Source organism: Eptesicus fuscus, chromosome 15 (genome assembly GCF_027574615.1).
Source record: "Eptesicus fuscus isolate TK198812 chromosome 15, DD_ASM_mEF_20220401, whole genome shotgun sequence".
In the NCBI taxonomy this organism is placed as follows: domain Eukaryota; kingdom Metazoa; phylum Chordata; class Mammalia; order Chiroptera; family Vespertilionidae; genus Eptesicus; species Eptesicus fuscus.
Genome location: NC_072487.1, coordinates 76,824,836 through 76,850,515, shown reverse-complemented (window position 1 = coordinate 76,850,515; position 25,680 = coordinate 76,824,836). Strand labels below are relative to the sequence as shown.

Below are 25,680 nucleotides of genomic sequence, written 5' to 3'. Positions count from 1 at the left end.
CATCGATTGGTTGCCTCCTGCACGAGCCCCAATGAGGGCCAAGGCCAGGGCCAGGGAGGAGCCTGCAGCCGAGGTACGTGGCCTTGATTGGAATCGAACCCGGGATCCTTTGGTCCGCAGCCCGAAGCTCTATCCACTGATCCAACCGGCCAGGGCGTCCGTGCTGTTTCATGAGTTCAAGGTTGTGGTGATGGGGAGGCGTCACAGAGACCCCGGGAGGTGGCGGAGGAGTCGCCCACCGTCGGCGGGCAGGCGGGGCCGGGTGGGAGCTGCGCCCGGGGGGGTCACAGCGTGACGTGCTAGGCAAGGGTGGGGCGGCCTGGGCTCCACCGGGTGGGGCGCCTGTGGGTCGGCCAATTTAAATATTTCGGGGGTCCCAGGGCAGAGGGGCTGCCCCGACAGAGCGTGGGAGCCCGTGACGGAAGTGGTCGGAGTCGGGGCTCATCCAAGTGCCCGAGGAGGGTGGGGTTACTAGCCCTGAGCTCAAGACTAGCTGGTCTCCAGCTCGCTGCCCGCCGGTGACAGCGCCCCCCGCCGGCGGCTCTGAGAGCCAGGGCTGTGCTCAGATGGAGCTGGGCATGGGGACTGGCAGCCCCCGGGCAGTGGGTGGGACGGGTGGCGAGGTCACAGCCCGGGGTCAGGAAGGGTGGAGCGCCCCAGCACCCCAGCCCCAGGCTGAGGCCCGGCTGGCGGTGACGGCCGCAGCCCACGCGGCGGAGCTGTGGCATTTTAATCTTCTGTAAATAAGAGCTGAAGTGGAAAAGGGACGGGTCTGGGGACCGGTGACATTTTACCACCCATTTCCAATGTTTGCGCACGAAGAGCCGGCGAGGCTGATTGGTGCGGACGGGGTCGGCGCTGCTCTTCCCGGGAGCACTGCGGGCGGTGGGACTGGGTGGGCGCCCGCCTTTGAGAGCCGGAGAGACTCCTCTCCGCAGTCCGCAGCCCCGAGGGCTCCGGCACAAAGGGCAGTGACCCCCGGGACCCCCGGGCTCAGCGCCGCCGGCAGCCGGGACTGGGGGGCGCCGCTCGCTCGGTGGGGGTCTGTGTGGGGTCTGCGAGTCGAGTCCTTAGGAAGACGCCGGCCCACATCCAGCCAGGGACTCGCATGGTATCTTCCTGCTGCCGTTTGGTGAGTTAAGGGCCGACACGAACAGCCTCACTCTCACATTGAACTTCAGTTTACTTACCAGCCATTTCACATTTTTCCCGAGTTTTCCGAGAGCGCCCCGTCCCGCCGGCCGTGTCGGTCTGACTGCCCTGCCGTCTCTAACGGTCTCGGCAAGACCCCCGGCCCCGCTCCCCCCGCTCCTAGCACCTTCGGCACCCGGTGCTTTGGGGAGAAAGCCACAGCGACTCTCGCCTCCTGGTCTAGCGTCTGATCACCCGCAGCCAGCAAGTCCCCTCCTGCCGCCTCCCTCTCGCCCTTCCAGGCTCTCTGGTCTCCACTCCCTTTTCCCCACAGACTCTCAGCTCCCAGCGGGCCCAGCGGGTCTGCCCGGCCGCACCGGGTGGGCTGAGCCCACAGGGAATGGGACACGGCACACACCTCCCCCAGATCAGACGCCAGCAGCCCCCGCCGCCCTGAGACTGACAGGTAGCCTTTAACAGCCGCGGCCCGGGCAGCTGGCATTTGAGTCCGGCTCTGAGGGAGGCGCCCCCCCCCTTCGGCAGGTGCGGGGCTCGGCGGTAACGGAAATTCATTTCCCTGAGAAAGGCCGGAGGCGAGATGCCGAGATGACTCGGAGAATTCCTGTTTGTTTTTCTTTGCCCACAAGAGACGCTGAACACACCAGCGCGCCCTTCCGTTTCCCATCCTCCTCGGCGGCCCTGGCCCCGCGCCCCCCTCGCTCGGGCGCTGCGGGCCGGGTGCGGCTGCACACGGGAAGCTGTAACAGAAAAGCTTTCCTAAAAGGTCCGCCGCCGAGGAGCCCAGCTTCGCCTGTTCTGAGACGGCCACCCTCTGGGCAGGGCCTCCTCGCTGGCGTCGAGGTTCCTGCAGATTCCAGACCCCCCACCCCAAGGGGGGTCCTGCCCCTCCGTGGCTGCAGGGCAGACCCTCCGTCCGGGGCTCCAGCACCTCCTCCTCCTCTCCCGGGCCGGGGCCTCGTGGAGCGCGGGTCCTCGGTCCGAGGAAAGGACCGCAGGGACCAGAGAAGACCTGCCAGGCCTGGCGTGCCACCTCCTCCAGGGAGCCTTCCCGATGCTTCTCGCTTCACAGGGCCTTTCACAAGGTCCTTGTGGGCGGAAGCTGCTGAGTGGACGGCGGTGAGCGGAGAGGCTGTGGGATCTGGCTCTGCCGCCCACGGGCTGTGCGAGGTGGGGCAGGGGTTACCCTCTCTGCGCCCGGGACCCTCCGGGGCGGGTACTGCTTGTGCCCTCGGGGCACGAGAGGAAACAAAAGCTGTGACACTTGCCATCACGAGGCTCACACTCGAGCTGGCGTGGCCCCTGGGGAACCGGAGGCGGGGGAGGGGCGTGTGGGGTGTGCGTGGTCCGTGGCCAGGGAGGCCTTTCTCACGGGAGGACGCTGTGCGGAGGGAACACTGTCGGGAGGGTCTGGGAGGAGCACCCAGGCCCGGGACGGCAGGTGGGAAGGCCCTGGGGGGAGTGGGGGGGGGGGGGGGATGGGCCGGGCAATGAGGGGCGGCTGCACCAGTGGACAGGGAGAGACGGGGTGACGCCAGGCGGGGGGCCGGGCCGGGAAGGCTGTCCCTCTGAGTCGGGGGAGCCTCGGGGGGGTTGAGGAGGGGAGCCATGGGATGGAGCGTGTTATTTAAAGGGCTACTCCGCCCTGGCCGGGAGGCTCGGCTGGTTGGAGCGCCGTCCTGGGCACCAGGAAGTCTCGGGTTCCGTTCCCGGTCAGACACATACCTAGGCTTCCTGCTTGGTCCCGGTCGGGGCATCTCTCCCTCCCTCCCTCCCTCTCTTTCCTCTCTCTCTAAACATAACAGGGCCTGCTCAGGCTCCGGGTGGAGGATGGACTACAGGCAGGGGGACGGGGCCGCGGGAGGGCCGTGGGGGCCGTGGGCAATCATCCAGGCGAGGACTCGGCGCCCGGGCCACGAGCAGCCTGCAGGGCTGAGGACAGACAGGCGGTGAGAAAGGCGGGCCTGGGGAGGACTCCCGTTTATCCCGTTGGGCAGAGGTTGAGAGGCTCTTAGCAATGGCTCCGTCAGCTCAGCGGCCACAGCCAAGTGCCACCGGCGGCGGCTGGAACAGCTGGAACGTGGCTCGTGGACGTCGCCCTGGCGCCTCTCACAGTCTTTTCTCTGTGCGCACACCCCGGTGCCCCTGAGCCCACATCTCCTGCTCCTGAAACACCCCGTCAGACTGGCCAGGGCCCACCGAGGGCCTTGTTGTAACCGCCGCGCCGTCCAAGGCCCCGTGTCCAGGCCCGGCGCCCTGAGCTGCGGGAGCTGGCTCAGCCTCCGCGGTGGGTGTGGAGGGTACCTGCTCCTAGCAGCTGGGTGGCACTTGCTGTGGCAGCCGAGCGACGGATGCAGCGTCCTCGTGGGCATCTCAGCTGCCCCTCGTGCCTGCCCACGTGCCTGCCAGGGAGGGTGCCCAGGGGCCCGGCCTCTCCAGCACCCCTCCTGCCCTGGCCCCGGCCAGGCCTTCCTCTCTTCATTCCGAGATTCAAATCCATGGAAGTCAAACCCAGGAGGCCCCGGGCTTCTCGTGCAGTTTGCACAGGGAGAAGCCGAGGCCCTGGAGACAAGGTCACCTGGGGTCGCCCTGTGAGTGACGGGGCCGAGCCGGGCCTCCTGGCGCCAGGCTGGCCGTTGTCCTGCTTGTTTTTCTCTTCTCCATCCCCGCACGCTGGCCGCTGGCCGGGAGCACGGCCCACCCGGCAGTCACACCCACGCCGAGGCCTTCCTGGTCCCTGTCCTTCCCGGCCGCCCCGGGCGGACGGAGACACTGGGCCGTGACCGCCCTGGGACCGCCCCGCTCTGTCCCCTGTGCACTAACCCGGTGGCCCTCCTTGTGGGGCGTCCGTCCCCTCCCGGGCTCATTAGCCTTGTAAGACTAATGGACGCAATCGTGTCTAATTGCCCTGCTGAAGGCCCAATTATGCGATTAACGTGCGTGGACTACGAGCTAATGATGAGAAGAGCCCTCATTTGCATAGCATTAAGTTAATTGAGCCGCAGGCCGGGGCGGATGGGGTGGCGATGGCAGGATTCTCTTTCTGAGCGGATCCTAATGACCGGGAGGACAGTGCACCTGACGGCTTCATTAATTAACGGCGATCGGATTACCGGGCCGACTGGCGAGTGGCCGTGGCTGGAAGGCTGGGCTTCGTAAGAAATGCGAGACGGCGGCTCCACTGGGCTTCCCGTCCGGCACCGGCTGTGGTGGAGGGGAGCCTGTGGTCACCTTGAAGGGCCACTTTATGTATTTATTTATTTTTAAATGTATTTCTTATTGATTTCAGAGAGGAAGGGAAAGAGGGAGAGGGAGAGAGAGAGAGAAGAGGGAGAGAGAGAGAGGAACATCAATGATGAGAGAGAAACATTGATCAGCTGCCTCCTGCACGCTCCACACTGGGGATGGAGCCCACAACCCGGGCCTGTGCCCTGACCAGGAATCGAACCGTGACCTCCTGGTTCATAGGTCGATGCTCAACCACTGAGCCACGCCGGCCGGGCTGCTCCCACCCTTTTCTCGGCTCCTCGTACCGGAGCCTGCGGCCGAGCCGTCATTCATCTGCCCAGGCCCCTGCCGAAGGGCACTGGGACCGCTCTCTTCCTTTCCCTTTAAGACAGCACGCGTGAGCGTCTGGGTGCCCGGCTCGCGCCCTGACGGTCTCTACAGGTGGGAAGGGGTGTGGCGCGGCTGGGCTGGGGTGCGTTGTATGTTTAGTGGGTGCTGGCATTGCAGACCGAAGGGGGGTGTCCTCTGGAAACAGCCGGAACATCCAAGGAGCAAAGGCTTCGTTCAAGTTGGGGGCACCAGGCCGCAGGACGCGGAGGGCTGGGCCCGGGGCTGCGGCGAGAGTGACGGCCCTGCGGCCGCCGGGCTGGTGGCAGGTTCAGCCGACTCACACGCACATGCTCACGCTCATGCTTACACGCTCACGCTCACACTGTGCAAATGTTTGGCATCAAGAAACGAGTTTTAGAGCATATTTTCTCTTGGGATGGAGGGTGGATTTAAAAGATGCCCAGAAAGCTGGGCTGGTGTGGCTCAGTGGCTAGAGCGTCGGCCTCAGACTGAAGGTCCCGGGTTTGGTTTCAGACAAGGGCACGCACCTGGGTTGCAGGCTTGATGCCCGGCCCTGGTCCAGGCGTGTGCAGGAGGCAACCAATCCGTGTGTCTCTCTCACATCGATGTTTCTCTCTCTCCGTCTCTCCCTCTCCCTTCCACTCTCTCTAAAAATCAATGGAAAAACATATCCTCAGGTGAGGATTAAGCCCTAACCGGTTTGGCTCAGTGGATAGAGCATCGGCCTGCGGACTGAAGGGTCCCAGGTTCGATTCCGGTCAAGGGCATGTACCTTGGTTGCGGGCACATCCCCAGAGGGGGGTGTGCAGGAGGCAGCTGATCGATGTTTGGCTGTGGGTCTCTCCCATCAATGTTTCTAACTCTCTATCCCTCTCCCTTCCTCTCTGTAAAAATAAATAAAATATATTTAAAAAACAACAACAAATAAAACGTTTTCTTTCAAGAACGGTTGTGTTGCCCCGGCGGTTAGTCTGGGTTCCCATGGTGAGCATTTAGGTAATGGCAGGTATTTCCGTTTTCACTGCTCTGAGCCTCACGTGCGGCTCGGGGACAGGGAGGCCCGTCGTGAAAGGAAGTCCTTCCGAGGCCGCGCTGCCTCCTGAGCGGCTGGCGCCGGCGGCCCCCCAGCGGAACGAGGGGCGGGCGTGCGAGCGAGTGCGTGGTCCCGCGTGGGCCTGGGAGAGAGCGGCTGGGAGCTCCGGGCTCGCCGTCCTGCGTGAGGACAGAGCGGCGGGAAAGCAGGGAGCGGAGCCGCACCTGGAAGTGGCCCGGCCGCGCCCTGGGCACCGGCCGCTGGCTGGCGTGGCCGCCGCGTTTTCTAGAAGCCGCAGGGTTAGTGCCCGACACGTGAGCTCTGGAGCCGGAGCCCTGCGTGTGAACTGGTGTCAGTGGACATGCTGAGCGAGCAGGTGCGGAGGGGCCGAGAGCAGGACGGACAGACAGACAAGCTCCCCTCTGGGTAGGAGCCCCGCTCGGAGGGCAGGAGGTCAGTAAACGAGCGCGGATAAGGCTTCCTCGGGTCCCGCTGAGGCCTGTGCGCCCCGGGAAGGCGGGAGGAACGGCAGGGCCGCGGCCCCGCGGCAGGAAGTCGCTCCAGCTCCCAGCCACTCCGCCTCGCGGAGCCTCCGTGTCTTCCCCTGCGAAGTGGAGCTGGCGGTGCGCGCGGGCAACGGCGCTGAGAGCCGCACGGAGGCAGGACAGGGCAACGTGTGATAAGGAACGATCTGCGGGGCCGGCGGGCTCAGTGGCGGAGCATCGGCCTGTGAACCAGGAGGTCAGGGTTCGATTCCCGGTCAGGGCACAGGCCCGGGGTGCAGGCTCGATCCCCAGTGTGGGGCGTGCGGGAGGCAGCCGATCAGTGACTCCCTCTCATCACTGATGTTTCTCTCTCTCTCTGGCTCCCTTCCTCTCATAAAAATACGTTTAAAAAACAATTATGTAAGTGATTGCAGTCCCCACTGTGGTCCCAGCTGGCGGCCTCCCAGGGCCGGCGGGTTGGAGAGGCCTCGCCGTGAGGCCCCCTACGCTGGGCCCTGGCCCTCGAGCCCCCACCGGCGGCGGCTGGGAAACGCCCCCCACTTTGCCCCATGGCTGCTCCCGATGGACACGTCAGTCCCTGGGCCGCCCCTGGACTAAGGCGTCCGGTTGTCCTGTGCCAGCGCCCGGGCGAGTGCCGCGGCGTCATCGAGACAAACGGGCCGAGCCGTGCACCCGTCACAGCTGGTGCTCATGAAACCCTGATCAGGACGGAGGCTGGTGGACACGTGAGAGCATCGGCATGCGGGCGGCCGTGCGGGGGGCGCCGGGCGGTGGCGTGGTGAGAGAGCAGGAGCCGGGCAGAGCTCTCCCGGCGCCCACGAGTCACATGCAGGGTGGGACCGGGGTAGGTGTCCTGGGTTCGTGGGAAGATGGTGCAGGAATTGAATAGCACACAGAAATAAACTCGTGTTTCTCGGACTCACGGCTAAACTGCTTTGCCCACCTGGTTGTGGGCTTGGTAATGATCCCGAGGGAGAGCTTTATGGGCGCGGACGTTACCGTGACGAGCACACGCGTGGAGGGCTGCCTGCCCGGTGGCTGCGTCCCTCCAGCTCGAGCTCTCTGCCCTCAGGTACGGGATCGAGGGGCAGGAGGGGCAGCGGCTGCGATGGGACCCAACCGGCTTGCCGGGCGCCACCGGACGCCAGCCAGGCGAGCAGGGGGCGCACAGGGAAGCCAGCAGGTGGCCCTCGCCTGTGTGGGAGGAGAGAGCCCCCCTGCCCCCCCACACACGGGGTGCGGCGCTAGGGCCCTGGGTGTCCATGCTCACATCCTGCCCTGCACTTTCTGGCCACAGGCCGAGAGCAGGCGCTGACCCACTCCGCCAGGTGTCAGGACGCGGCCCCCCAGGGCGTGGTGAGACCTCGGGGGGTCGGTGTGGGGGGCCCCGCGCCTGCCCAGCACATTGTGAGCCTCGGGGTCCCGTCAGCAGGGCGCCAGCAGCTCTGGGGGGAGCTGGTTGGGTTCAGTTTGCATTTGGAGTGTGCCCTGGCCGTGAGCTCCCCCCCCCCCCCGCCCCCGGGTGCCAGGACAAGGGTTTGTGGCGGGAGAGGTGGGTGTGAGTTTGAAAGTGCGCAAGTGGTTCACCTGACGAACGTTTCCTGCCCCTGCCCGCCCTGCTTCCCCGGGGCTCCGGGAGGGCGGGGGGCCGTCCTGTGGGCAGGGGAGCGGCTCGCAGCGTCCATCCGTCTGTCCGTCCGGTAGAACCCGCAGCCTCTCTGGGGAGGACAGTCCCCTCTGCACGGCGCGAGCTGCTGCTCTGTTGTTGCCGACGAGTGTCCTCTGAGAGTGGACAGAGCTGCGTGGTGTCTGTGACGGTGGGCATGGAGGGACATGGCCTGGTGAGAACCCGCCGTCCTCGAAATTCTTTAAGGACCGGAGCCACCCGCCTGCGGAATGGCGGGCTCTGGGGTCCCTTTGCCCCTGGGGTGCTGCCCCGGCTGCTGGCGTGCGGACCTCAGCGAACAGGAGGGTCACTCGCCGTCCTCGGTTCCGCGGACCCTGGTTGAGCCCCAGGTGCGTGCATGTGCGGACGGGCAGGCTCAGGGGGCAGAGCTGGGAGCGGCGTGGCCCGGCCTCCAGGTCCCCTCCCGGGAGCTGCCTTCAGGAGCCGGGGGTGGGGGTGGGGGTGGGGGGTGCTGGGCCCAGCAGCCTCTCCCGGAAGGTCCTGGGGTGCAGGACGGGGGCCCTGCTCCAGCGCCCGCACCCGGGGAGGGTGGAAACCTGCGCAGCGTTCAGACTCCGCGTCGTCGTGCCAGCCCTGCCCGCCGAGGGGGAGCCGCACACGCTCAGCTCAGCCGGCCCCGCAGGCGGCCGCCGCGTCTTGGCGGGAAGGCCTTCTTCCTGACGTGCCTGGAGGAGAGCGGGGTCAGATCGGGAATGGAGCTCAGGGCGACAGGCGTGGCTGGGGAGGCTTTGCTCTGTCCCGCCGTGACCCGCAGGAGTGGCCAGCCCCGGCCAGGGAGCCGGCTGACCTCTGGGGAGGGGCCCGCCGTGGACGGGGCGGGAGCGGGGGCTCAAGAGGGTTCCCTCGTTTGCGTGCTGCCTGGCCTCCCAGGAAAAGCTCGTCACGGGAGTCGATGGTGAGGCAGGAAAAGGGGGGAGCCGGTGGCTCCCTCAGTGTCACCGACTGGGCCCCAGTCACCCTCGAAGGGGGTGAGACGCAAATAGCCGTTTCCACCTGGACTGAGTACGTCTTCCCGCCTGTGGGGGCCCTGGTGCTTCAGGATCACCCAAAGGTGGCACCCTGCCCGGCGCCCCCATTTCCCGCTCGCACCATCGCTGCCCCGTGGTCCCGTTTGCCACCGGGTTCGCACCACCACGGCCTGCTGCCTCCCTCTCAGGAGTGTGTGCTCTGCTGAGTGACTCTCGGGGCGCCGTGACCCCGGGCCTGGGACTCGCCCTGACCCCCCTTCTGAGCGGCAGGAGCTGGGCCGGTGTCCTCACGGGGCGGGGGGGGGGGGCGGGGGGGGGGGGGGGGGCCTGTCCGCAGGCTGCCTGGGGCCTCGTCTCCTTAGGCCACTCCGGGGCCGCAGGAACAAGCGCTGAGAGTGGAGGGGGGCATGGAGGGCCGGGGGTCCCTCCACAGCGACGGTGCCCTCTGCACCCAGCAGCGCAGGGCGTGCCATGCAGGCCGCCTGGTGCCCGCCAGGCCCCCGGCAGCACACTAGCACGCCCGGAGCCACCTGCCGGGGCCACGCCCAAGGGCCCCTCCCCACCTCGGGTGTGCAGGGGGGTCCAGGAGGCCTCAGCCCCTCCATGGACTCCGCTCCACCCGCTAAGCTGCCTGCACGGCTGCAGACGCGCCCCGTGAGCGCGGCCGAGTGGGCACTGCCCAGCCCTTCCAGACAGGAACTCGGGGCCAGGCCGTGGGGCCAGGCCTGCTGCCCACGCGCCTGGTCCTGCAGGGCACCGGTGGGTGCGCTGGCCATGCGGGGTTCGATGAAGGCCCAGGACCGGCGGGGTGAGCACTCACTGGGGGTGACCTGGGGGGGGCTTACCCCCTCGTCACTAACAGGTGAAGGATGATCCCGGCTCCTTCCTTGTGGGAATGCCGAGCGGCTCCCCACGCAGGGTGCTCAGCTCGGGCCGGTCGGCAGCTGCTGCTGCTGGCAGTGGGGGAGGCCTCCCGCGGGGATGGTCCCTCCACACGGGTTTGTGGCCGGCTGCTCCTTGCCAGGCACCGGCCCGGACCCCGGGGAACAGCCCCGAACAGAAGGTTCCCGGGGAGGAGGTGGGCGTAACCCGCAAGCACAGGAGGACGGAGCGCTCCGCGGGGAAGACCGAGCTCCCGGGCTGGTGGAGCGGCCGAGTGGCAGGCCGGTGGCCGGGGAGGCACCTCTGGGGAAGGTCAGAGGCTGAGGCTTGGAGGCCGAGGAGGAGCCAGCCGGGGGCGGTGGGAGGAAGAGCCTTCGGGCTGGGTAGCAGGATGCCAGGTGGGTCCGGGCAGCAGGACGCCAGGGGTGTCCAGGCAGCGGGTCCACAGCACAGGGTGGAGGTGGGGTGGGGGGCGGGGAGGCTGTGAAGGCTCAGGATGACCCTGACACCCAGCACCGCCCATCATACTCACGGCCAGGCCCCGGAGCCCCCGGGAGCTGGTCAGAGAGCCCGGGGCAGGGTGGGGTCGTTGTCCTGCATATTTCAAACATTTCATTACACAGGGAATCCACTTACTGTCAAAAGTTAGACAATGTAGCCAGTTAAACATTGTGGACATCCAGAGCTCAATGGTAACGTTGTGGTACGCGCCTGCTGACCTGTTAGAGACTCTAAAAAGGGACCTTAATTGCGTACATTGTATCACCTCCCTGTGCGCTACATTGTATCACCTCCCTGTGCACTACATTGTATCACCTCCCTGTGTGCTACATTGTATCACCTCCCTGTGCGATACATTGTATCACCTCCCTGTGCGCTACATTGTATCACCTCCCTGCGTGATACATTGTATCACCTCCCTGTGCGCTACATTGTATCACCTCCCTGTGCGCTACATTGTATCACCTCCCTGTGCGCTACATTGTATCACCTCCCTGTGCGCTACATTGTATCACCTCCCTATGTGCTACATCGTGTCACCTCCCTGTGCGCTACATTGTATCACCTCCCTGTGCGCTACATTGTATCACCTCCCTGTGCGCTACATTGTATCACCTCCCTGTGTGCTACATCGTATCACCTGTGTGCTACATTGTATCACCTCCCTATGTGCTACATTGTATCACCTCCCTATGTGCTACATTGTATCACCTCCCTGTGCGCTACATTGTATCACCTCCCTGTGTGCTACATCGTATCACCTGTGTGCTACATTGTATCACCTCCCTATGTGCTACATTGTATCACCTCCCTGTGCGCTACATTGTATCACCTCCCTGTGCGCTACATCGTATCACCTCCCTGTGCGCTACATTGTATCACCTCCCTGTGCGCTACATTGTATCACCTCCCTGTGCGCTACATTGTATCACCTCCCTATGTGCTACATTGTATCACCTCCCTGTGCGCTACATTGTATCACCTCCCTGTGCGCTACATTGTATCACCTCCCTGTGTGCTACATCGTATCACCTGTGTGCTACATTGTATCCAGGCCGGGTGGGTGCTCCAGCCTCCTTTCCCCTCACCCCGGGCTCAGGGTTACCGCAGGGAGAGGCTTGGGTCGCGGAGCCGCCAGGCTTCTGCACAGATAATAGGCTCAGCCCACAGACAACGATCGAACCCCGAGTCTTAAGTTGCAGCCCGCGTCCTGGGCGAGGGTGCGGAAAGGCTTTATCTGGAAACTCTGGTTTCACCTCCGAGGCCAGTTCACCTAAGAAGTTTAACCCGGAGCCCAGACAGACAAACAGTTTGACTCGGGGAGTGCTCTTCTGGCCCCGGCATGCCCGCGGCTGGCCTGCGAGGCCTCCCAGGGCCGGCGGCCCCCCTCCCTCCCAATGCAGTGTCCTCCAGCGGCAGTCGTTCAGGCCCAGGTGCAATTCGCACAACTTCCACGTGCAACACGTGTCTGGCTGCAGCCGCCCTTAGGTGCGGGACGCGGGGGGCGGGAGCCGAGGCAGTAGGACTGTGGGTAGGACTCGCGTGGGCAGGGCTGTGCGTGACCAGGTGGAGACTGTCTTACACGCAGCACCTGCACCTGTGTGCGCTAGCCCACCAGGAGGAGCTGCCGGTGGATATGCGGGGAGGCCTGGAGCGTGGCCTTCCTGGGCCGGAGCTCAGAGGGGACGGCTGAGCCGGGACTTTTGGAAAGTCCTCCGAAGGGCGCTGGGAGGTCGCCAAGGTGTCTTCTGGGGCCTCCACGCCGGAGAGACGAAGCGTGGAGGCAGTGAAGCTGGTGGAGGTGCGATAGACCGTGGGAGGGGGTCGGGAGAGGCCAGGTCTGGGAGGCACACGTGGGGCCAGGAGCCCAGCGCCCCCCCCCCCCGCCAGAAGCCTGCGCCCGGCAGAAACTTGGTCAAAATGTGCCGAGTGTCCACACTGCAAGCCAAGGAGGGCGGAGGGCAGAGGTCATAGGGGAAGTGCAGTCACTGCGATGCATGGACTGCCCAATGACCGCCATCTCATGGGTGGAGCCGACCGTGACCGCAGCGCCTTCCTGGAGGAGAAGAGCCTTAACGGCACACGTTGAAATCGCGCATGTCACATGATGATGACATGGCCGGAATCACCTAGGCGATCACTAAAGCGCAAACACGAGGCACGCGATTCATTCTTTTACTCTTCAGCACCTGTGGCCACCCCACCCCACCCCGCCCTAGAGACGCCAGCCCCTCCCCACCTCTCCGGGGGTTGGGGAAGGTAACCCCGGGGTGTGCGGGGTGTGGTGTGTGCGTGCGTGTTTGGTGCGTGTGAGAAGCCAGAGGGGAGAGAGGAAGAGTTGCAGAGGCCTGGCCGGTCGGTGGGCCAGTGAGGTCAGAGCCGGGCCTGAGGTCTGGGAGGAGCTGGGAAAGCGGGGTTGCTGCTCCCCGTGACACTCCTGAGCCAGAGGCCTCGTGGCTCCGCGGCGAGGGGGCCGTCCCCCCAGCCTCCGGGAGCCACTCTGTCCCCCGCGCTCCGGGTCGATCTCCTTGGGCGGCTTGTCTTCTCACGGGCGGGGCGGGCAGAGCTTCGCGCCAGGGTCGGAGTCTGCCACTGACCGCGTGTAACGCAGCCCCGAGCGAGCGAGCCTGGCGGCTCTCGGAGGGAGAGTCGGGCCTGGGGCGAGGGCCCGGGGGACGGGCCTGGGGCGACTCCAGGCTCCTGCCCCGGACCGTGGTGGGCTTCGCGTCCCCTCCCACCTCCCCGAAGCGCCAGCCGGGATCGTTGGTAACACGAAAGCCGGTGGACACGGAGCCGGTTTAATCGCCTAATGGCCCGGACACCCGACGCCGCTCGGCTTCCCAGCCGCGCCGGCCACGGCGGCCGCGGTAACTACAGCCCGGCTTGGCCCGGCCTCTCCGTCTCGCAGCCGCCCGGCGGCCGGGCCTTTGAGAACGATGAAATATGCATGGCGATCGCTGACAGCCCCGTAAAGGGCGCAATTAGCCCGTAATCCGAGAGCCGGGCGGCCGCCGCCCGCGGCTCCCATTAGTTAAATGCATTTTGTTCATCCTCATCCCATCAAATCAACGAACACTTCCTTTAATTGGTTCATGAATTATACAGCCGCCGCATTATCATTTAATCGCCGGTAAACATTCACAGGGCCCCGCGTAAAGCGCCCGCGCTCATTAATTCCTTAATTTCCGCCGACGGAGGGGAGCCCGGCTGAACGGTGGCAGAACAGAGCGCCCGGGGCAACGGAAGCAGGAGGGAAAGGTGGGGGCCGTTTAGGTTTTTAAGGGCTGTCAGAAACTCCATCTGCGAGCTGTCAGCCGCCCGGACCCGGCCCCCTCCCCTCCCCCCGTGGCGGGAAGTGACTGGCGGATTCATGCGGAGGCTTGTCAACCGTCTTTAAACATCAAGCCGGCGGGTAAACCGAGCCCGGTGTAAATTAATTCTCGTCTCACGGCCCCCCTCTCCGCCCCCATGAATATTTCATGGCGGGCAGCATAAATATTAATTCTAATAGCTCTGCACAGTGGTTATTATTTCTGTTTTATGACAAATATTCATAAAATATTCAGGACCCTTTTTAGAATATTTACACACTTGATGGTGAACTTTCCCAGATTCCCGGGGACACGGTCAGCATATTGGGGTTCTCTTGACGGACTTTGCCCCCTTAATTAATGCCGCCGGCCATCGATATGGAATCAGACTCGGTTTTCCGCGGAGGAGCGGACCCGGAGATTGGAGGCGACGGGCGCCCACCCTCCCATCTGTGAAAGGGGGGCGCCCGCGCCCTGACCCCCGGGCGGCCCACAGGCTCACCCGGGCTTCGTTCGGGGAGCAGCGTCTGCCCCTCGCCGGGGTCTGTCCCTCCTTAACCCAGAGCCCTGTGGCACCCACTCAGCGGTGAAATCAGAGCGAAGCCCTTCGGGTGCCGCTGCGGGATGGACGCGGGCACTTGGCACAGGGCCGGCGTCATGACTGCGGCTTCGGCCAGCGCGGGGCAGCTCCCTCGCAGGGCAGCGGCCGGCCGTGGGGATGAAGGCTCTTTTGGAACCCGGGTCATTCACCTTGAACCCGGAGAGGCAGCTGCGCAGTGTCCCCAGAGGCAGGAACAGGGAGGGGTCCCAGCCTGGGTGCCGGGTGTCTGAGGCGATGGAGGTCAGGGTGGGGTGGCGGCTCTGGACCGAGGTGGGTCCAGCGAGCCTTGAGGATGGAGGTGCATACGGGGTGCCAACCCTCCCCCCCACCTCACCCCACTAGCTCTCTGGAGCTGCTGGGACCCCTGCAGGGAGCGAAGCGGAATCTGTTTCCACGCAAGAAGGTGGCCGGGCAGCCGAGCCCAGCCCGGGGCACCGTCACCTCCGGCCTCGGATTTCCCCCCTTGACGGGCGGGTCCCAGGGCCAGGGGCACCCGCTTATTAAGGCGTTGAGCGGATGACATAGGTCCGTGCCGCGCGTGTGCGAGGGCCTGGCGGCGGGAGAGCGGCGTGGTTCTGTCCGGGGCTGGCAGGCTGACCCCCAGCGAGAGCCCGAGCCTTTGAGTCGAAGGCAGGACAAAGCCAGTGTCCCGGCTCAAGGGCCGCCAGGAGGACTCGCTCTGGCCTCCGGCCTCGGCTGGCTGGGCGAGGCCCAGGCGCTGGGGAGGGCGCCGGCCCGTTCAGCTACCGGGTTCCTGTGAATCTCATCCGAACACAGACTCACCCGGAGACTGTTGGACCACAAATCTGGGGGGCCTGTGGCCCAGCCAAGGGCCCCCGTGAATGAACCCTCACAGCCGTTTCCAGGTGGGGCGGCGGCCGGCTGCCACGGAGCTGACAGATCCCCGGGCAGGTCGGGACGCAGCTCACCATCACGCAGGTCCTGCTTGCCGGGGTGTCTGGTGCACAGAGAGTTCTCTCTTCCTGGGGGTGCAGGAGGCAGCAACGTTGAGACTTTAAAACGGATTATGCGGGAGTGAGCCCCGGGTTTCCCCGCCCCCAGACCAGCCGGCCGCGTTTTGTTGGGCGCGTGGTGGATGGCCAGGTGCTCGCCAGGGTACAGGTAGCAGCCACGTGTGTTCGCCTGCCCCGGAGGCTTCCCACAGCCAGCGGGGATCTGCCGCTGTCAGCCAGGCACGGCTTTATACAAACTCTGGCGGGGGGCGGGGGGGTAGGAGGGGGAGGAGGGAGGGGGCCTTTTTTTTTTTTTTTTTTTAAATATATTTTATTGATTTTTTACAGAGAGGAAAGGAGAGGGACAGAGAGCTAGAAACATCGATGAGAGAGAAACATCGACCAGCTGACTCTTGCACACCCCCTACCGGAGATGTGCCTGCAACCAATGTACATGCCCTTGACCGGAATCGAACCCGGGACCCTTGAGTCCGCAGGCCGACGCTCTATCCACTGAGCCAAACCGGTTTCGGCAAGGGAGGGGCCCTTTTTAAAGCGGGGGCAGGGGAGGACAGGACACAGCAGCTGCTGGGTGAGGGCAGAGGCACGGTCTCGGGTGGAAAGTGAGGGTGAGATGGCCGCCCTTCCGTTTTCAAATTGGAAACAAACCCTTTGCAGGGCCGTGTTTGTAACGCTCCCCCGGCCTGCGGCACGCCTTCGTTTCTCAGCGTCCTTTGAAGAGCAGAAGCTTTTTTTAAAAAAATATATTTCACTGATTGTTTACAGAGAGGAAGGGAGAGGGAGATAGAGAGTTAGAGACATCGATGGGAGAGAAACATCGATCAGCTGCCTCCTGCACACCTCCTGCTGGGGATGTGCCCGCAACCAAGGTACATGCCCTTGACCGGGCTCGAACCCGGGACCCTTCAGTCCGCAGGCCAACGCTCTATCCACTGAGCCAAACCGGTCAGGGAAAGAGCAGAAGCTTTTAACGGACTTTTAATGAAAGTGAAATTTGCCAAAAATGTTTATGGGTCACGACGTCGGCTTCGTGTCCAGGAAGCCTTTAACCCAATGCGCAGAGGTTTTCTTCTAGTTCATCTGTTGTTTAGGGCTCCGATTCACTCTGTGAGTTTGTACACGGTGCGGGGGTGGGTCACATCCTCGTCACTATTCGCATTATCGCACTTTGGGGTGAACCCCCACTTTCTCTCCATTGCACTGTGCTGGCCCCTTTGTTGGGGCGGGTGGGGCGGCGGGGCAGTGTGTCCGCGCGGAGCTGCGGGGGCTCCCCACTGCCCCGCACCCGCCTCGCTGGCACCGGGCACCGCGCCTGCCCAATCAGGGGTCCCCACAGGAGACCCAGCGCCTCCCCAGTGCGGCTTCCCGGCTCTCCGGGACCACGTGGGTGTCCTCCCGCTCTGAACCCCCTCCCAGCCTTCCTTCGACTCACACGGGGGCTCGGTGCGCTGCCTTAGAATTCCTCCCGCCGGGCGTGTTCATGGAGCAGCACCCATCACGGGGTTGGAAACTGGCTCGCTCTCTGCTGGGCTCGGCGTGACAGCCGCGGGGGTGCTGCTGCTCGGCCTGGCGTGTTCCAGGGGTGTGACGCGAGCCACGTCGAAGTGGAAGGGATGAAAGCGTGGGAACGCCCCTGCTCCCCGCATTCCGACGCCCCCCATCTCACCGGTCCTGTTTGGTGGCTGTTACCTCACAGCACGCTGTGAGCGCGTCATGGAGGACGTGCTGGGAAGGAGGGGGTTTCTGGGCCTCCTGCCCGCCCCCATGGCACCCGCTCTGCTCTCTGTGGATGGCCTGGCTGCGGCCGCCGCTTCCCGGGGTCCCAGTGAGGGGCTTCCCGGCCACGGGGCAGAGCAGACCTCAGCAGACGTCTGGGCCCAGCGAGAGGGGGGGAGAGCGGGAGCAGCGGGCCTGGAACGGAGCAGTGGCCCAGGGACTCCCGGTCTTTTGAAGCGCCCATGTTTCCCAGCGTGCCTGGCACCGGGGAGACCAGTGTCCGGCTAACTAACAGCTGCAGAAGCCCAGCTCCAATCAGTGCAAGCGGAGGGGAGATTGGTGTGTTCATGTCAGGGAACATCGAGGGGGGTGTTGGCTTCAGGCGCAGCTCGATCCAGGCCCCAAACAGTGTCTCAGCATCTGTCTGCGTTCTCGGCTCCTTGGGGTGGGCTTCATCCTCAGGTAGGCGCCCTCCGGGGCAGGCAACCCCGCTCCCACGCACCGGCCTTGCGGCCGCAGCAAGAAGGAAGCTTCTTTCTTCCTGGCCTGTGGGGATTGGGGGTGCCAGGGGGTGGGGATTGGGGGTGCCAGGGCAGCCTCCTATAGACCCGGCTCGGCTCAGCCTGCACCCGGCCCCAGGTCCTTGGCCAGGAGGAGCCAGCACTCATGGGCACATCTGGGGACGAGAGAGCATCAGGGGGGCACCTGTGAGCTAGAGAAGCAGCGAGTGGGGGGGCAGCGGGCAGCATTGGGGCAGCCTCACCTGCACCTCCTCACAGACGTGACTCAGAACCACTCCTCAGAGCTGGCGCCTTCGAGAACCTGACGAGAGGCATGAACCCATTCCCCCCAGAAAACGTACTTAGGCGACCGTCTGTGTCTAACTCCAGGGGCCGGGGGACCTGCAGGGGTGCCTGGTCCCAGTCGCTGGGGGAGAACCCGGCCCCCCAACACCTGCCGAACCAGCACAGCGGGCAGGGTGCGGGCACCCCCATGGCTTCTGCTGCCGGAGGTTCCTGGGAGTGAGGGAGGCGGCTCGGTCCGCTCCGCCGGCCCGGCCTTTCAGCCAAGTTCTCCCTCTGCCAGCCGCTGGGTTGGGCTGAGACAGACCAGGCAGCAGGTGGAGTTCAGGGGCCCGAACTGCACGCCGCACGCCACTCGCTCATTCTTCCCAGTGCGTCCCCGGCGCTTGCGGGCTGCCCGGACCCCCGGCCAGTCGCTGCTCAGGGCCCAGCAGGAGGCACCTGGGCCCGGGAGGCTGGGCCACGGCCCGTGGGGACCAGCGTCCAATTGGACCCAGCAAAGCGTGGCCGCTCGGCAGCCGGTTTGATGCTTGTGGGGCGATGGGGAGCTGGAGGAGGCTCCTGCCGAGTGCGAGCGGGGGGGGGGGGGGGGGGGCGCAACTGTGTGCCTTGTTCTCACACTCAGTGGGGCTCCTCCCCGAGTTCACCTGGACATGGGTGCCCGGGAGTGTTTCTTGTCCCCGACGTTGTCCCCCACGGAAGCTCTCAATCCAGTCGTCCAGCCTGGATGGCAATGCCGACGCCACAGGGCTGGTCTCAGTTCCGTGCGAGGGCTCGCTGCAGGCCTGGCACACAGCTGGCCCTCGATAAACGTATGATGCACGAAATAAATAGGGAGCGAGCCACGGAAGATTCCAGATGGTAAGATGTTTTAAGAGCACACCAAGGTGTTTTGCCCGGTCAGTGTGGCTCAGTGGTTGAGCGTCGGCCCGTGAACCAGGAGGTCTCGGTTCAATTCCTGGTCAAGGGCACTTGCCCGGGTTGCGGCTTGATCCCCAGTGTGGGGCGTGCAGGAGGCAGCCGATCAATGATCCTCTCTCATCATTGATGCTTCTCTCTCCCTCTCCCTTCCTCTCTGAGATCCATGAAATGTACTTAAAAAGAAGAAAAGCACCCCAAGGCGTTTGCCGCCAGCAGGGAGGAACTAGGCGTGGCTGGGCCAGCTCAGCTGACCGCGGGGCCTGGTCTGTCCGCAGGGTCTTCTTCCTGAACGTGCCATTAGACTCGGTCATCGAGCGGCTGACCCTGAGGAGAACTGATCCCATCACCGGAGAAAGGTTTGTGCCAGGGCCCCGCCCCCCCCACCCCGGCCGTGGCTATCAGAGCTCTGGGGCCAGACCCCCTGGGGACCTCCTCTCCCTGCCTGGCTGACCGATGCTCGGTGGGAAATCCAGGGGCGGCACGGTGACTGCCGGCAGAAGACTCTAGAAAGGGGTTCATCTCCCCAGCTCCTCGGGGCAGCCTCTGTTCACCCTCTGCCTGGAAGAGAAACCAGGAAACGAACGCCGAGGCACTCAGCAGTCCTGGTGACGTCCGCCCGGGCTGTCCCGGGGGCAGCTCCGACCCCAGCGTGGGCCCTGTGGCCCCGGACAGGTGTCCCCTGTTCCTGTCACCCTCACAGCGACACTGCACACCCCCCGTGGGAACCGGTTCACCTGAGCCTTCCCCAGTTCCCGCGGTTCCAGGGGGTGATCTCTGAGTTTTACTCTGCGGTCTGACTGTGTTGAATGCAATTTCAAGTCCCTGCAATCACAGAGGGGTAAAAGCTCCCATCCTCCTGGGTAAGCCACGCTTCTTGGCAACCAGGGCCACGTTTCTTGGCAACCAGGGCCACGTTTCTTGGCAACCAGGACCACGTTTCTTGGCAACCAGGGCCACGTTTCTTGGCAACCAGGACCACGTTTCTTGGTAACCAAGACCATGTTTCTCGGTAACCAGGAGCATGTTTCTCGGTAACTAGGACCATGTTTCTTGGCAACATGGCAGGGGAGAAGGGGCCTCTGTCCGACTGGGCCAAGCGGGCGGCCGCCACCACCACCACCACCATTTACTGCCCCGGCTCCGTGCGCACCCTCGGCTCGCGCGGGACCACTCCAGGAGTGGAGTGAGGAGGGGCAGGCAAGAAGACCAGGGTTTTTCTAAACTACAGGTCTGACCTGTGCGCCCCTCCTGGCTGCGGGGGACGGTCCTTTGCTGACCCATGTCGTGTGCGATGGCCTGCACGTGGCCTGGGGCCTCCCCCAGCAGTGACCCGCATCTCCGCGCCCACTTGTGGTCACAGTGTCCCCTCCCCCATTTCCCTGAGCGCTCCGTCAGCACAGCCTGTCTGCCTGTCGGTAGAGGTGACGTGCCAGAGCAGATGCTGGGTGAACAGTGCCGGGGCGAGAAGGGCAGGGCGGCAGCGAGGGGAGACAGGGGTTTGGACCTCGTCTGCTCCGCTCCATCCCGGTGGCCGCCTCCCCTGCTCTGGGCCGGGACCAGGTTTCGGGCCTGTGGCTCCCGCGAGGCTGCGCACAAAGCCGGTGGCAGTCACTGCCTGGCGGGGGCGGCGGTGGCGGCCAGCCCGGCCCCAGTCGGACAGAGGCCCCCTCTCCCCTGGTGTCCGGGCGGACCGTGGCCACCTGCTCCCCTGCTCTCTCGCAGGTACCACCTCATATACAAGCCGCCTCCCACCATGGAGGTCCAGGCCCGTCTCCGGCAGAACCCCAAGGATGCCGAAGAGCAAGTCAAGTTCAAGATGGACCTGTTCTACAGGAACTCGGCCGAGCTGGAGGAGTTCTACAAGCAGGCCATCACCCTCAACGGGGACCAGGACCCCTACACCGTCTTCGAGTACATCGAGAGCGGGATCACCCACCCCCTGCCCCAGAAAGGCCCCTGAGGCCAGCGGAGCCGGGGCGCCCCCCCCCCCCCCCCAGCCAGGCAATAAAGAGTGTGGGTGCCGCTTCGCCTCGGTGTCCTGAGGTGGCCGTGCTTCGGGGCGGGGAGCGCAGGATGGCGGAGTCCAGGGAGGCGGGAAGCAGCGTGGAGGGGTCAGGCCCGGTGGCGGTGGCTCAGCCCAGTGCCCCGTGCACGGGGTGGGCAGTCACTGACCCCGGCCTCTCTGAACCAGATGGGACACTAAGGAGCCTGCCCTCGTGCTGTGGGTCAGTGAGTGGGCAGGCCACGCCCTGGGCCCTGGCCTGGCTCCCAACCAGCTCTCAGTAATGCAGCCACCGATCCGCCTCTCAGGCCCTGCTGCGGGCAGGGCTCTGGAATGAGGCCTCACTCTCTCTGCTCTGCCCCTCCCCTCCCCCCACTCTGGGGTCACCTGCTCCCCCTCCCCCTCTCCCTCTGGGGTCACCTACCTCCCCCTCCCCTCCCCCTCTGGGGTCACCTTCCTCCCCCTCCCCCTCTCCCTCTGGGGTCACCTGCTCCCCCTCCCCCTCTGGGGTCACCTACCTCCCCCTCCCCTCCCCCTCTGGGGTCACCTTCCTCCCCCTCCCCCTCTCCCTCTGGGGTCACCTGCCTCCCCCTCCCCTCCCCTCTGGGGTCACCTGCCTCGTCCTCCCCCTCCCCTTGGGGGGTCACCTCCCCCCCCTCCCCTCCCCCTGGCTCGCCATTCCGGACCCCAGAGGAGAGCCCACTGCACTGGAACAGTCAGGAAACACCATTTGGGTGTAAAAACTTAGCCAAAGAGCAGTCGTGGGAAAGCAGACGTTTCTTTTTTGTTTTGTTTTGTTCATCCTCACCTGAGGATACAGATATATTTTACATTGATTTTTAGAGAGAGTGGGACGGGGAGAGACAGAGAGAGAAACATCGATGTGAGAGACACATCCATTAGTTGCCTCCCGCACGTGCCCGGACCAGGGCTGGAGAGCAAACCTGCAACAAGGCCTGTGCCCTTGACCGGGAATCAAACCCAGGACCCTTCAGTCCACAGGCCGACGCTCTACCCACTGAGCCACCCCGCCAGGGCAAGCAGTCGTTTCTTTAGTTACCGCGTTGATGCTTTACCACCTGCTCTCTGGGGTGGCCCACACCATTGGCTCCCCCAGAGCAGTCCACCCCTGCACCCCTGGGGCAGCACTCTGAGGCAAGTGAGGTCAGCCAAGAGCAGGGGCTGTGGAAGCAGCAGCCTGGGTCCCATGAGGCTGTGTGACCTCGGGCGAGCCACTCAACCTCTCGGGCCTTGTCAAATGAGACCAAACGGTCCTTGCCTCCTGGGCAGCACCGAGCAGGCCCTGTGGGGTGACACAAGCGACAGGCTGAGGATGGGGCCGCACACCGCCGGGCACGGTCCCCGCCCGCACGCCCTGCCTCATTCTCCCCACGACCCCAGAGCCGCGTTTTTATCCTTAAACGAGGAAAGCGGGGCTCTGGGGTGGTGAGTGGGCGGGGCCCGGGGACAGGACTGGCGCTCAGCCAGCCTAAGGTGTCGCTGTCCGTCCCTGCGTGGCCACTCCTGGGCGCTGTGGGCTCTGCAGGCCCCGGCGGAGCCGCTCCAATGGGATCTGACGTCTGGCCTGCACGGGGTCCTAGCGAGTCTTGGGGACCAGCTGTGTGTCTAGAACAGCCCTGTCCATCAGCAGAAGGGCCAGGACCCAAGTCCCTGGACCAGGGCTCCCCGTGAGGGCGGCGTGGCACCTCCTTCCCCCAGCAGGTGGGGGTGAGCTGTGGGACGGCACCCCACTTCCCCAGGCCCTGGCATCCCGGCCCCTCCGCTGGCGTTGACTGGACATGGGCTCAGCTCTGGTGTCACTGAGATGCACTGGGCGCCCACTGGGTGGGCCCAACCAGCTCCTGCTCCTGTAGGTCGCTGCCTAGGACCCGCCTGGGACACACCTAGGACATGCCTGAGACACACCTAGGACACGCCTGGGACACACCTAGGACACGCCTGGGACACACCTAGGACACACCTGGGACACGCCTGGGACACACCTGGGACACGCCTAGGACACGCTGGGAACGGAAGGCTCGTCCTCCCTGCTCTGCAGGTGGCGCTCCGCCAGCTGGGGCCGCGGCCACGGGCTCTGCTCATTGGCTGCAGATCCGGCCTAACTGGGCGGAGGCGGCGTCACCGGCATCCTGTTCCCGCCGCTGGGTGGTCTGGGCGCTTCCGGGCCCCGAGCGGCTCCGTCCTGCTGCCCGAGGGGCAGTGTCTCCTTAAGGTCCAGATGGCGCTGTGCGTGAAGGTCACGAGGTCGGATTCACTTGCAAGAGAGCAGATCATTCCAAGGTCGCCATGAATGTAAGTCCTTGGCTCATTTTCAACCTCTTTTATCGTCAATGGTCACCACAAACTGCCCCCTCGCTCGGCTCCCAGCGGGCCCCCCGGGCTCATGTCGGCGTTAGAAGTCCCCTCCCTCCTGCTCCCCCCGCAGTGGGAAATCCAAGCGGTGCGGGGGCCCCTGTGGGTTCCCACCCCCACCCGCAGCCCCCACAGGTGTTTCTCTGTGGGACCCGCCTGCAGCGGGTGAGACCGCGTTGCACCTGCTGGTGGTGCCGGCGGCCCAATCAGCTTCTCCGGCCCAGGAATCTGGGAAGGGAACTGGGGCAGCTGTCACTGTCTTGGCGGCCTGCAGGGGCAGAGGGCGTCTGAGGCAGCGAGGCCCCTTCACTCATTCAACACATTATCCAGTGCCACTGCGTGCCCACGGGGGTGCGGGAGAGAAAGCGGGACTAAACCGCTGCCCCCGATGCTTGCGTTTTACAAAGATGGCAGAAATGAGAGAACAAGAGACCATCTGATTTCTGACGGTCCCTGAGACCCACCTCTGCCCTTGGGTCCTAGGCAACATCTCTGTTCTCCCAGCATGCACCTCTTTGCCTAGGCCCTAGGGCAGTGGTCGGCAAACTGCGGCTCACAAGCCACATGCGGCTCTTTGGCCCCTGGAGTGTGGCTCTTCCACAAAATACCACGGCCTGGGCGAGTCTATTTTGAAGAAGTGGCGTTAGAAGAAGTTTAAGTTTAAAAAATTTGGCTCTCAAAAGAAATGTCAATCGTTGTCCTGTTGATATTTGGCTCTGTTGACTCATGAGTTTGCCGACCACTGACCTAGGGCATCCGACAAGGCTGGCGGCACAGTGGTGTGGCTAGGACTGTTCTGGATATGTGCCCTGTTGTTCTAACGATAGCGCTGGCCTCTACCTAAGACATCAGCAGAGTTGACTCAGTGGGAACCGGCGGGACTCATGGGAGACCCCCTAGGGGAGATGGAAGTGACTTGGGGGCTGAGTTTTGAGGCAAATGAGGGTTCAGAGGCAAGAAGAGAAAAGCATATTAACTGATCATGGGACATGCTTTCATTTAAAAAATAAAACTATCACTGCCTTATAAATATTTTATTAAAATGTTACTTATTTAAAAAATCATACAACAGAAACATATCTGATAGTGAAACTCCCATCCTCACTACGATAAAACCCATTATTGTCATTTACTAGAAATGACCCGAGTTAGAAGTTTGGAGTGAATGGTGGATGGATGGATGGACGGACAGGTGGCCAGATCAGTGGCCATGAACACCAATGGAATTACTGCCCTGTGACTTCTTAAACAATTTTTTCCCTTTATTGGTTTTTAGAAAGAGAAGGACAGGGATAGACAGAAACATCGATGAGAGAGAAACATCATTGATTGGCTGCCTCCAGCACACCCCCTACTGGGGACTGAGCCTGCAACCTGGGCACGTGCCCAGAATGGGAATCGAACTGGTGACTTCTTGGTTCCCAGGTCGACCTTAACCACGAGCCACTGTAACCTTTTTTCTTCTTTCTTTCTTTCTTTCTTTCTTTCTTTCTTCTTTCTTTCTTTCTTTCTTTCTTTTTTCTTTTTTCCCCCTGTGGTAAGAATGCAGCATGAGGTCTACTCTCTTAACAAGTTTTTCAATAACGAATGTGTACCATACAGTGTTAACTATGGGTTTATCCCTAGAGTAAGTCACGTTGGTTGTGATGTGTTATAAGTTCAGTTTGATGATCTTTTATTTTGGGTTTTTGCAACTGTTATTTGGGTTCCCATCAAAGCAGACCCTGAGACGAGACTGGCTTCAGCACGGGTGTGGGGGTGGGATGGGAGCCAGGACAGGGAGAGAGCCAACACCATCTAGGTGACAGGCAGGCCACCGCTGTGGGCACCTGGGGGGCAGTCCCCCTGGGCTCCTCCATGGGCAACACCCGTCAAACTCATCCCTCCAGAGACCATGTTCACCCATCATTTCCCACCCCCACTGTTTTGGAGTCACCCCAAGGAAAGGTGACTCCCCAACACGACTGCCATCTCACAACCAAGCAAGTGCGTGGGATACGAGCACAGACACATGCTCGGGTGCAGACGCTGTCCAATGCGGACCTGGCCACAGGGCCGGGAGGGGCAGGAGTGGCTCCTGCCAGCCCCCCCCTAGGCTGCCCACATCGAGTCAGCTCCGCGGATGGCTTAAGGAGGGGCCAGCATTGTCTGTGAAACAGCCTTAGAGAGAGTCTGCAGACGCAGCCCAGAGCGCACCCGCTGCAGCCAGCCAGCGCCCACTGTGTGCCCCCACGGGACGCGGGAGGAACGGGACCAAACCTCACCACCGGGGAAAATTGACAGGCGTTACAGAAATCCTCAGAAATGCTCAGGCAGAAACCCATTTCAGGTTCCCATGACCCCCCTGGGGCTCAGAACCTCCACACCCACCAAGTCTCAAAGCGTGGCAGTGGAGGCACCGCTTCTCCAGGGGTTCCCAGGGACCACGCCTTCTCCCAGAGCCGGAGTTCAGACTCCTGACTCTGTGGTTGGGCAGCTAGCACCACGTACAGGCTGCTGTTTCTGACGGCTCTTGCCTCCTGGGCCACCAGCGCCCAGTGCGGCCGGAAGGGCTGCTCAGTGAGCAGTGCTCGGTGGCAGCAGTGACGGGGCCTCCCATCGCCAGCTCGCTCCCACCGTTTCCATCGGTAAATCAGCTCCAAGTCGGACTGCCCCTCCTTTAAGGTGCCGTCTC

At 63.7% G+C, this 25,680-nt stretch overlaps 1 protein-coding gene across 1 annotated transcript in view; it reads left to right on the top strand.

The window, feature by feature from the left end:
• The window catches only part of AK8 (adenylate kinase 8), a 65,072-nt gene extending 44,455 nt beyond the window's left edge, over positions 1 to 20,617 (top strand). The window contains exons 12-13 of the mRNA XM_054727599.1: positions 18,907 to 18,987; positions 20,354 to 20,617. Of these exons, the coding sequence (XP_054583574.1) occupies positions 18,907 to 18,987; positions 20,354 to 20,591 (319 nt within the window). The 3' untranslated portion in view covers positions 20,592 to 20,617. The remainder of the gene's footprint in view (positions 1 to 18,906; positions 18,988 to 20,353) is intronic.
• The last annotated feature ends 5,063 nt before the right edge of the window (positions 20,618 to 25,680 follow it).